Source organism: Fundulus heteroclitus, chromosome 15 (assembly GCF_011125445.2).
Source record: "Fundulus heteroclitus isolate FHET01 chromosome 15, MU-UCD_Fhet_4.1, whole genome shotgun sequence".
Lineage (NCBI taxonomy): Eukaryota > Metazoa > Chordata > Actinopteri > Cyprinodontiformes > Fundulidae > Fundulus > Fundulus heteroclitus.
In genome coordinates, this window is record NC_046375.1 from 5,547,276 (window position 1) to 5,559,775 (window position 12,500).

General features: G+C 36.8%; 1 protein-coding gene across 1 annotated transcript in view; it reads right to left on the reverse strand.

Annotated features, from left to right (window-relative positions):
• Window positions 1-12,500, reverse strand: part of lama2 (laminin, alpha 2) — a 224,905-nt gene that overhangs the window by 59,275 nt on the left and 153,130 nt on the right. Inside the window, exons 36-41 of the mRNA XM_036147259.1 lie at window positions 11,679-11,803; window positions 11,430-11,516; window positions 10,413-10,468; window positions 5,136-5,278; window positions 3,325-3,423; window positions 1,408-1,519 (exon numbers count right to left, since the gene is read on the reverse strand). Of these exons, the coding sequence (XP_036003152.1) occupies window positions 1,408-1,519; window positions 3,325-3,423; window positions 5,136-5,278; window positions 10,413-10,468; window positions 11,430-11,516; window positions 11,679-11,803 (622 nt within the window). The remainder of the gene's footprint in view (window positions 1-1,407; window positions 1,520-3,324; window positions 3,424-5,135; window positions 5,279-10,412; window positions 10,469-11,429; window positions 11,517-11,678; window positions 11,804-12,500) is intronic.

Sequence of the window (12,500 nt, forward strand, 5' to 3'; positions counted from 1 at the left end):
AATACATTGGTTCCAAACTACCTTAACTGTCAAGCTGGAAGTTCAGCCAGTCATATAACTCATATTTATTTTTATGTAACAAAACTTTACTGTTGAGTGACTGACGTCCCTCAGGGAATGAACTGCCTGCACTTTCAAGGTCAACATCTCTTATACGATTTTCACCATTATACCCCATACTGCTCTTTTAGAAGAGAATTGGCAGAGGTCTTGAGTCAATTTAAAAAAACAAAGACAAAGTGAAAGATTTTTTTTTTTTATCCTGAATGGATCAAAAATAAACAAGATACCTCTGGGTAGATGTTGTGATAAAGCAGATTATCAACTTTGTAATTAGGGACTTTAAAAATGTATTTTGCTATGGCTGACCATAATAGCATAGATGTTGTTTTGGACAATCCCAAAGCAAAATGACCCAAGTGCCAACAATTTGTGAAAAGAGTGACAAAAGTTAATCTAGGAATTGCTGTTTTAAATTGCTTAAGCAAGGGTAGATGAGATAAATCCATTTATTTTTATTTAAAGCTCTGATTAGAACAAGATTATGTTTTTTAGTAATTCATTACAGTTAGGAGACTAAGGAAAGGCCAGAATTTCATAACTTTTTTCAAATAACTACTGACAGTTTTGGTATGAAAGCTAACATCTTTGCTTGTATCATTTTGTCACCCATCTCATCAGGGTTTAGCTGGAAAGGATTTTTAACAAACGGATAATCAACAATATCAGAATCTAGCTAGTGATGGAGGAAAAAAAAGGAAGAAAATTGCTTTTTTTGTTTAATGAGAAATCAATTAAAAAAAGATCAAACACATGATTGTGTTAAAGAAAACAGGTCATTGGTATGCATATTTTGCTCTAATTGGTAAAGTAACTAGCCTATTAACAGGGTAAATATGTAAAACTAATAATTTACCACTAATATCTAAATATGTGCTGAAGTTGAGGAAGCCCAGTGGATTAGATTCAACTATTGCTCTTTCTGATGGCTGTTACTGTGATGCACCAATCTGTTGATAGTCACAGCAACACTTTGCACAGCAGCTCATACGGAGCACCGTCAATTTGCCCATCAGCAACAATTTTTTAGGTGCTTTTCTCTATTAGGCGAGCCAATTGGTAGGCTTACTTTAAAGTCCACTTTAAAAGGTGGCAAATAGTGTGTCAAGGACCATTAGGTCTGGAGATTTTTGGGAAACTTGATGTTTTCTCCAAACCCCCTTACTACATCTTATTTTCCGACATCCACATTTTCTGTAATATGCTATTCTATATTTCCCACTAGGACCCCTTCAGCTCAATAAAATGTAAAATTAGCTATATTGTTCAAATGAATTGAAACGACAGATTTAAGAAAACATCGACAGGGAGCTAAAGGAGCAGCGGCAGAGCTCATTTTTTTTTTACCTTTAGCCCCCAGCAGCGTGTCTTTGATGAACTGCTCCAGGTCCTCAGCTCGTTTATGAATCCTGTTAGCATCATCCTCCACCTGCTCGCCATCAGCAGATACCCTAGTCGCCTGTAAACACAAACACATGCATGTACATCATAAAATGCTCCACAGGTGTTACATATGTGAATACGCTAAAGTGAAAACAAGAATTGGCGTTTAGATGTAAAAAAAAAAACGACGTGAGAGAACAATAAATCAATACTGTGAGCACAAAGGCGGAAGACTTATTGACTTAAAGAGAATACACAACATCGTGCAACCAAAGATTAAAACAAACAACTCCAAGACGGCGAGAAGATGGATGACATTTTCAACCAGCACGAAAAACAGACTAATACACTGAATTTAAGACATGCTGACACACACAGAGTTGGAAGTTTCCTGCTGAGATTTGACAAGACCATGTTACATAACTTTAGCCAGTTTTTGTAAGCAAGCATATAAGCAATTGGGTGTAGAAAATAGTACTAATGTCATCATGTCAGACATTCAGTCCCTAAAAGGGTGTATAAAGGCAGCAGGAACGTGTGAGTTTTCTTTTTCTCCACTTGATAGGTGTAGACAATTACATGTAAAGTAGTTTTTCTATTTATGTTACATAACTTCTGCTCACAGGCAGTCATGATAGCATTAAAGAGAGAGAGAAAAATAAACTGTCCTTCTGCTAAAACCTATTTTAATAGGGCGTGATGGTTAGATTTTAGGGTACTGTCTGACCTTTTAGTCCTAGTATGGCCTCCCATTAAAAACAGGCATTGGCTCCAATTGGAAACATGTGATAAGAATGGCCTGCCTGAAATGAACCATTGAGTTGTTTGTTGTTGGATTTTTGTGCTTGACAGGAGATGTTTGTAACAAACACTGTTTTAGCACAAGGTGGTCCCATAAGTGTTCTTGGTACTAGACCACCATGGCCCAAATGTTTAAAATCAGCTTTTTACCATAGACCTTGGGGTGTGATTTATTGGACGTTTTGATAAAATAAAAAGGGGCAAAGCTTATTGCCACTTGGAAAGAGTTGGATCCAGTGGATCCAGTGGAATCAAATGGAGAAGCAGGGGCAATAAAAAGGGCTCTGTTACTGGACAACAGCTTTACTGGAAGCTGCCAAGCTAAAGGAGGAAACTTTTAGGGCATGGTTGGCCCCGGGGAACTCCTAAACAAAGTAAAAAGGAGTAGAGAGGTACCAAAGCAAAAACAACAGAAGCTTCTGTGGTTGAAGAAGCAAAAACTGAGACATCTGAGGAATTCAAAGAGACAAGAGAGGAAAAACCTTTGATTGGCCTCAAGGAAGTTCTGAAAACTGTTCAACAATTTAAATGTGACAGTTTCTGGGGATGCTGCAGACCTTGAGGTTTGTAGCTCCCTCGAGAATGTTGTTGAGCATTGAACACTGAGCTGTACTCACTTTGTTCCTATAATATTAAAGGTTTTGATACAATAAAACCCTGTAAAAGGTAAGCGACCATGTGTGACTATTGCTGGCGAGTAAAAAAGTTATTTGCTATTTAGGAGGTTGCCATAGTTCAGTTCTAATTTTCTATCTACACTGCCGTCATGTGTGACCTTGTTTGTCATATAGAGAGTCATTGAGTGCACATGAAACTAGGAAAGCTATATGGTGCGTATTTAACTTTTACAAGTTCACAAACTCTGAAAACATGGGGATATGTCAAGGTTTTTATTTTACAGACTCGAATCAAAAGTTTGTGCAATTTCCAAATCTTGCTATGAGATATGACAGAGTTACTACACTCGAGCTGCGATTTCTGCCATGTCTTTGGCTACATCGAGAGTAAAAATTGAGATGAAAAGGAAAATAGCAGACAGAGGCTGATGTGAAATTGAAAGAAAAAGCAAAGGATTTGTACCCTGCTGTGTAGCTTGTCCATCTCAACGACCAGTGATCCCAGGTTGGAGTCGGCCAGTTGCAGTAATCTCTCCGGAGCTTTCTGAGGCGACAACATGTGCTTCAGACGGGGAAACAGAGAGATGAAAGTATTAGGCAGAGAAATGTCTGATACAACGTGGCCTCGAGCAATGTTTTCACAATCACCCAGACCTCTGCTGCAGGGCTGGAAAACAGGGGAACAAGCAAAATAATTTCCACTACAAAACATCTAAAAATGATATATTAAAAAAAAACTCCACATAGCCTTATTTCTAATAATTTATGAAGGAGAACTTTAGAAAGATGCCGTAACTAAAGGTTAGGAGAAGATAATTTAAAACTTGACATTTCTCATAGATAGCACTTTTAAAAAGATGACATAATGTAGACCTACAGTCAGCCGGAAGGACAGGTTTTTTCTTTAAAATATGAATTTCAATGTTGGAAAACTGGATAACTATTAATGTAAAGTGGTGTTTTAAATGAGAGAATATGGCCTATAAATCTAGTGTTCATGATGTTATACTTAAAACAGGAGAGCCAGAAATAAACTAAACTTAGGAAAAACTATCACACTTTAATTGGATAAAATGATCGAATGTATTTGAAAATAATTAACAATGCACAATCTAGCCATTTGTACCCAAAGTTTAAATAGTTAAAGGAGCACAGTGCAAGTTCCAGAGTTTTTGCAGAAGTTTGCCCCCTCTGGCGACACGCTGAAATTACATCACTGTTGTGCACATGCATGGGAGGAAAAGCATCTGCCGCTGAGACTGCACAGATCTTTTGTTTAGAGGCGTGATGTCTTCTGCTTCTTACGTAAAAAAAGAAAGAAAAAAAAAAGCTATAAAATGTTGAAGTTAGCCCGTGTTTTCTCGCTAATGCATCGATTACAGCGGCGACTCAATGGAGCCACGTGAACAGGAACGCACAGCGTGTCAAACCCATGCGCAGTTCATTCTCTCATGAACTGACTAATCCAGCCTATAGAGGCAACTGCGGTAAAAGGAGGAAAACTAATTTTACACGTCAGGTAATTATAAGGGCATGCATTGGAAAGAAAAAAAATTAACCTTTAAACTTGCACAATGCTCCTCTACGCCTTTAAACACTGTCGTTGCCACTGATCAAACTAACTAATGATCTTGGTGATAAAAGATCAAAATTTCCGCACAAAATGTTTCAATCCTCATCTTTTTTTTCCTCCAGTAAGTGTTTTTGGTGCTTAAATGACTGTTAATTCAACATTATATTTTTTTTACAGTTTTTAACAGCTGTTTCTTAAACTTCAGTTTCTAAAAAGACGCTTTGACTTTAAACCTCTTTCCAAAATCCCCATTGCCAGGCAGATCATTATTATCGATCCAGATTTTTCTAAGTTTAAATATTACTCTATTATTTATCAAACAATTTGCTCTGTTGTGAAAAATGTACTTCTAATGGTGTCTCTTGATTGGTCAAAACTAAAAACATCCAAGGAAACATACAAGCAACATCATGTTTTAAATCCTTCAACATTAAAAGAAAATTATGCAAAAAATGAGTTTCATTGTTAAAACAACCTGATGTAGTGTGCAAATACGCCAAGTTTACTCAAAACAAAACAGGTTTAACTGGATTTTAAAACATTCCAAAATATATTTAAAAAATATTAAGCAAGGCGACACGTTGACATTTAAATTTACATTTATTCTATCTAAAAGCAGCCAATTTCACCCGGCCTTGTTCTGTGAAACAATATTACCGAGGACCAATAGCAACAAAAGGTTTGTGGCTTTTTTCTTTTACCTTGAGCTCCTCCGTCATGTTCTCAAAGCGGTACAAGGCTTTATAAGGCGGTGGCAAGGGTGTAGTCAGACTGACATCGCTGATGATGCGATAGAGACGGTCCATATCACTTATAAGCAAACCTGAGCACTCATCGTCACAGGCTGGAGGAGAAAATGAATAAATAAAAACACAGTTCTGAATCAGTTAGTGTGTAACGAGCGCCCCTAAATCCATCTGAAAGATTTACTAAAGGCATACAGTGAAGTTCTTGTTTGCTTAGTTTCAGTATAAGCTCTTTTTGCAACTGTATGTTTTATATATGTGAACTTATAATTACATCAACACGTGACTGTGCTTCATATGGTTTTTGGTGCTTTTTGTTGTTTTAGCATCAGAGAGACAAGGCTGCCGATGCATGAAAGCAGCGGAGAGAGGAGAGAGCACCTATTATGTTCACACGCTGCAGGGAAAAAAACAAACACCCCAATGCACATGCACACACTTGGGAATTCACTAAGACACACAATTACTTTTTTGCAAAGTGTTAAGAAAATGTATTTTTCTTTTACAACCTGGGGCAGATTTATTGCAGAAATTAAAAGCTCTGACTTGAGAAATCGAAATAAATTAAATAAAATATAAACTGGTTTTAGTCTATCAGTCTCTGACAAAACCAAGACACACGAATTAACTACTGCACTCACGGACTCTTGTGCATAATTTGCACACACACACACACACCCGTGCACTAAACCTGCCACTGCTGTTTATGTCTCGACCTGCTTGTTCATGCCACTCAGGAGTCTGATGAAACATTTCCTTATAACCTTTTATTTACTGAAACACCTTGTCCTGTGCTGATAAGCTTGAATATTTATTTTCTATATGCCTACCAGTGAAACAATGCTTGTGGCAAACATGTCTCAGCTTCTTAGTTTGTAAGAATGCTACAAAACGACAACACTTGCAATTGAAATGTAAATTTCATTAAACCCAAATAATTTGTGATTTTAGGATGGATCTAAAACATAGACTTAACCTTCACTAAAAAAAGAGTTTTTGAAGACAGTTATTTTTACATTAATCAATCTATAAAGTATTTCAGAAAGCAATTTAACTAACTCACTCATAAATAAATGAAAAATCCACAAAAGGTCTATTTCTAAATCGGAAATTCCATTTTCCATTGTTATTTTTTTTTATAACGATGGAAGCATTATGAATTATCTTGAGTGTGCATAGGCATTTTTTGCTTTAAATGTAATTGTTTCTGTATAGTGTAATCAGGGATTAACCTAAACTGTTAAACTGCTTGTAGTTTCATTCTAATTTACCTGTATGGTGGACTTTATGTAATGCTTTTGTGATTATGTACCTTGTCCTCTTATTGTAACTGCACAACTCTTTATACATGTAAAATTAAAGCAAATAAAGAACCCAAGAAAAAGAAAACATCAAATTAAAATTAATATAATTTTATAAATTTTAAGTTGATGTATTAAGCAATATACGGAGCATGTGATGCCTCCTTTATATTTCCTGCTTAAGGTAATCTATTAAGTCCTTAGTCACCTTCCAGACAAGGGCTCGGGGACACTCATATGTTACATCTGCATCTAATGGATTCATAATTACATTGTGAGCATCTTTTTGTAGATCGATGCAGGCAAGTTTAATAATGCAACAAACTGTGTGACATGACTTGTTACATTTACTTTGCATTTCTGCACTTGCTGAGATGTTTATATTTCTCTCATTCAGGGCAAGTGCTTTCCTGTGCCAGAAAGAACGTGAGAAAAGCCAGAGCTTAGGAAAATACACAGAGTGGCATCACTTTTCAAGTAACCACCAGCTTGATTGTCCACCCAATCGTCAGAACCAGGACCTATGATTACGGTGTGGACACAAAAGGCGAGCAGCCTAGTGTCGGGGTGGCACTGCGGCACTTCCATTTTATGAGCACACGTTCAATGTCGAAACATGCACAGACATGGGAGCGAGCAATTTCCTGACCGACCTGACAGCAACGATTTCACACTGGCCTCCGTCTTATGACCTTTTCTTCCATGTTCTCATTCACATGCACACGCTTACTTCCAGACAAGAAAATGGCACTAAATTGGCACGGCCATTATGTTCATATTAAGTTTAAATTAGCTCCAAACGACATTGAAATTATTTTCTGAATGACTTGAATCTGACTTCTGCCATGATCTCGTGTCTCCCATGGCAACCAGAGGAAAGGCCTCCGATTTGCATTTCATTGCCAAAATACAGTAAAAATTACAGCATCCCGTAACACTGCACGTGTGTGAGTCACCGGATTGACAGGAGCAGTGGGAAATATGTGAAATAGACCAAAAGTGAATGTAGGGTTCATTGAGTGTAGAACCTTGTGACGGGAATGGGGTTTACTTTTGTTATAACGTCTGTAGTTGAAGGCTAATCTGTATAATCACTTCAATTTAAAATGCTATTTAAAAAGGGGACGTAGGTTCTCAAAGGTTTGTCTCCCCAGATGGGAGAAAAAAAAATGCTACATGTTACCATTGCAAAAGAAAAATTCTCTTAAAAAAGGCCTTCTACAGATCAACCATCTAAAAGAAAACCATTGAGATCTATCCTCTTTGAATCGCAGGTTTTTCCACTCAGAACTATAATCGTGTATCATGTATTAATTTTTCTTACACAATACAAAGTGAAATAACTTATGCTAAGTATCTTACCATGCTGTATAGACAAAAGCTGGCTATTGGTGCTGCAGTTACCCATTAGTTCTATTGATTTGTTTATCTTACAAGGGTCGCATGGGCATAATCTGCAGCTTTGTTTATTGTGAAGTTGCTCCCAAGTCTCAGTTGTCGTCTGGGAGCTGTGAATATTTGACTTACAATTAACTCAGCTGATATAATGAATCTACTTTATGTTACTCAACGGACTACAATGTAAAAAAAAAAAGTGCCACACACAGGAAAGAAATTGCCCATCAAAGTTCAGGAAATCATCCAACTTTGAGGAATGTTGGAAAAATAGCACACAGGAAACCGATATCTACATCTGAGCATTACATTTTCTGTAAACTCTCCTATCTCCCTTCCACCCATTTCTAAAGAACCTATAAGGGTAGAATTTTTCACCTACAGTGCTTTGCAAAACCTTTTCTTGACCTTTTTCACATTTTGCCACAAACTTCGATGTATTTAACTATGATGTTATGTGATACACCACTGCAAACTAGAGTTTTTAAGGATTTTAAAAGACAAATGTGAAAATTGTAGAACTATTTTTTAACTACTCACCAGATACTCTGACTCCCCAAATAATTCCTACATCTAGAGTAGAGACAAAAACTGTCTATTTGCGAAGAAACTCAAGCTGGAATTAAACTGATGTTCCCAGCCATTGTCTGTCAATCAATTGAATCATGACTGGGACAGTCTAACTCATGAGCACTGTTACGACTGCTGCAATAAGGTGCAGTTTTTATTTAATTTATAAAGAATTATATAAAGATTTTAAAGGCGCCTTGATATTGGGGCTGGCCCACCGACATTTGTTTAAATAATGAACAACTAAAATCGCAGTGCGCAACCCCAACATGCTCTCAGTAGACAGCTGAGGGGCACAAATCCTTTGGCCCCAAGCTCGGATCGTCCAATCAAAATACTGGAAATGCACACATTATGTTTATTTTCTACCGGAAAGTGTGTCACCATCTAGTGATGGTTGTCCTTGCTAGCTCATTGAAGGATTGATGTGATCTTTTCTCTTCAATAAATTAACATTAGTGAGCCTGTAATTGTAATTTAATGTATAAAAATTAAATTACATAGCTTATATAAAATGGCATTTGTTAGGTTCTGCTAATTTATCTGTTTGGTTTAAAATTTATCAAAGTTAGGTTGTATGCACCACAGAACAATTAGTTGTTGCTAATAGGTGTTGAGATTTCATTGAAAAACCATAGATAAAAATGGTTAAACGTCATCGGTGGGGATTGTGCAATTAAGACACGCAATATCCTGAACGTTTAGAGGAGGATTACTCCTTTCCCAAAACCTAAAAGTAATCTATAAAAAGTAAAAGATGGATAAAGGCATGCAGCCTACCTCATGAGCAGCTGAACACAACAGTAATGGACGGGTAACAACTGCATGTCAGTCTGTACAAAGGTAACAATTATATTGTATGCTTAACGGTTAAATTAAAAGTTTATTCTTATTGCTAGTTTTGTAAGCTTCAATCATTTAACAGGACTCGTATATTTCACAAAGCATTTAATAGCTAGTGCAAATTAAAATTTGCACTCCCAATACATAATTTGACTGTAAATTCTTGCCATGGATAGCTGGATGGCAGTATGAAAACATCCACTGATGTTTGCAGTAACTATTCTCAGTTACTCATATATATATATATATATATATATATATATATATATATATATATATGCACACACATATTAAGCTGGGTATGAGTTAGGTGTGTTTAGATTTGGGCTTCAATGATGATTTGTCTGGGTACCTTGAGTTAACGTCACTGACTTTATGTACGACATTTTTTTTTCCCCTATCTCCTTTGCTCTAATGTTGGTAGATAAGGAAAACGTGCCTCTGTTAATACTGTGAGCTTTTGGCCTAGGGTATACTTCCGCATGGGCAGTGCAATTCTTCATTTGCCGTCACGTCAATGAGTTTACTTGTATGGCCATGTTTAGTCCATGTCGAATGCTGGATTTAAAAGCGCTCCATAACACAGCAAATACCCTGGGGTATTGTTCTACAACTCCACCCTCTTTAAACATGGCAACAGTTTTATCTCTGACCTGTCAAGCTCGATCTTTGAGTCTTATCATGCCGTTTGTTGAGTAACATTCTCCAGCAGCCGGTCGCAACACATTTTTATTTAGGGGCATCAAAGATGTCTAATGCACTCTCAAGCCTTCAACTTTTAAAATATTTGTGCAACTATGCTTGCTTTTAAATGCAGGGTGTCATTATGGAATACATTTGATTGGTCTAATACACAAAGTCTCAATCGAGCACATTGAAGCTTTTTGTTGTGATGCGATGGAATGGTGAAGTTCATATGGTGTTGAAGGCACAATACATGAAAACAATGCAAAAACAAAGACATGAAATGATGTGTTAGTCTTACAGATTATCCCAGATGGTCCACACACATGCCTATCCATGCACTGGTCACACGAAATTCCAGATGCCCCAACCCTGCAACGGCACTGTCCCGTGACAGGGCTGCATGGTCCTGGTAATGACCCCCAGGGGGAACACTTACACTCCTCACAGTGACCACCTGGCATCCTGGGGTTACCGTGGTAACCAGAAGCGCACCTAGAGAAAAGCATAATTGAAAGCATTAAATACAAATGAAATTTGATGTTCCTTTATCAGTACTGAGAGTACTATCCAAGGATCAATGTCTTGGACCAAACAGAGTGACCCTCCATGAAAGGAATCCAACTCATTTGATAGCAAAGAAAAACAATGTCTTGATCTGACTGGACAATTTGACAATTTGAAGAGAAAACCAGGCATAAACAAGCATAGTGGTATTAATAATGATGACATTTCTCTTAGAAAAAGTTCTAAGAATGTGTTACACACCTTGGTAAATATACGCTTTTAACACATATTTTACCAATAACCAGCATGCACTGGTGCAGGAGTGGAATGTAGCTAATTATTATTTTTTTTATAAATACATAAATGACAACACTATTTCAAGTCAAAATATCTGCCACCACAAAGGCCTATTAAACGCATCCCTACAGTCTACTTTTATTCCAATTGCTCTGTGCAGATGTTTTTTCTTTCCTGTAACAAAACATCACCAACTGGATATCAGACTTTTTACAATCCTAAGTAGCAACCCCTCCCGGTTTTTTGAGACTCAGGGACTGGGCTGAAAGTTTTGAGAAAATGTGATTTTTGCAAAGGCATAATCTAGATGTAACCCAGGGTTATAAACTGAACATAGGGAGATATTTTTTTACAAAAGACACTTCCAGAGAGAAAAATATTGTGATGTGCCATCACCTTCTATAATTATCTGACCAAGTAATGGGTGAAGATTTGGGTTACTGCTGTAAACAGATCGTTTTTCATTTTGACTGGGGAAAGTATGCACCAAAACATATTGATTTTGTTAAAATGTATTCTTTTTTCAGACAAATTTAGAATTAAATTAATATTTAAACATGTTTAGGAGCTCCACAGCATTATTAGCTTCAATATGAGTTTAGTCTCAATGCAGAAAATTGTACAAAGATTTCCTTCTCTATCTGAAGCTCACCTTTCACAGTATTTTCCCTCATATCCTTCAGGACAGGCGGTACAACGGTAGTCATCATATCCTTCTGCTACACATGTAGGACTAAAACTAGTTTCAGAGGAAAAAGTACAGCAATTACTTGATCAAATATTCAGCTTTAAATCCAATACAAATGCAAAATTATTTAAAAAAAAGGAGTTACTGATGGATTCTGCTTTAAAATTAAGGTAATAATCAAGAACATAAGGAAAGAATAACCAGAAATATTACTTATTCTCAGGGTTGGTCAGGGGGCAAGCACACGGTTTACAGTCATCTGAAGAACCTCGGACCACACCGTAGAATCCTGGAGCGCAGCGTTCACAGTGATCCCCCTCGGTGTTGTCTTGGCAGTTCTACAAACATAAATGCACAAAATCCGTTTCTATTTTGAAGAATCCATTTTGTACATCGGCATTCTCACTTAAACTCAAATGTCCATCTTCCACCCAGCATGAGTTCTGTTTGTGTGGATTGCTTTATCAGGAGAATGTCAATGCAATCAATGTGGGAACTGGGAAAAAGACAAAAGAAAACAATCTGCTTTTAATAAACTTATCGAGGAAAAAAAAAATTAAAGGTTATCTCAGTGTTGCATTTTCAACCTGCACAATAAGTCAAATACAAAGCGTTCATAAAGAAGACTTAATCGTGTGCTGATCAGAAACTTATATAAGAATTAATAATCCGATTGTTTGGGAAGTTTGCAATCCTTTAAATATAAATGTCTATGTCTCCACACGTTTAGAGAATGTTACGCATTCAGCTATTTTACTAGGTGCATCTGTCACAAGGCGACCTGCAGATAAGTCAAAAGAAATAACAAAAAGTAGCATATCGCTATTATGTCAGTTTTACATCAAAATGTGAGACAGCGAAACTTCTCAAAAAAGGTGTGCTCGGCTTTCAGGCGCACCGTTTAGAGATTCTTACTGAAATATTTTTGCAACATTGTGACAGAAAGGTGATTTCAATTCCATTGAAATCGTTTCTAAAGCTACTTGATGATTTCTCTCATTTTGAAAGGGAGAAAAGAAAACAGGGACTCACTGA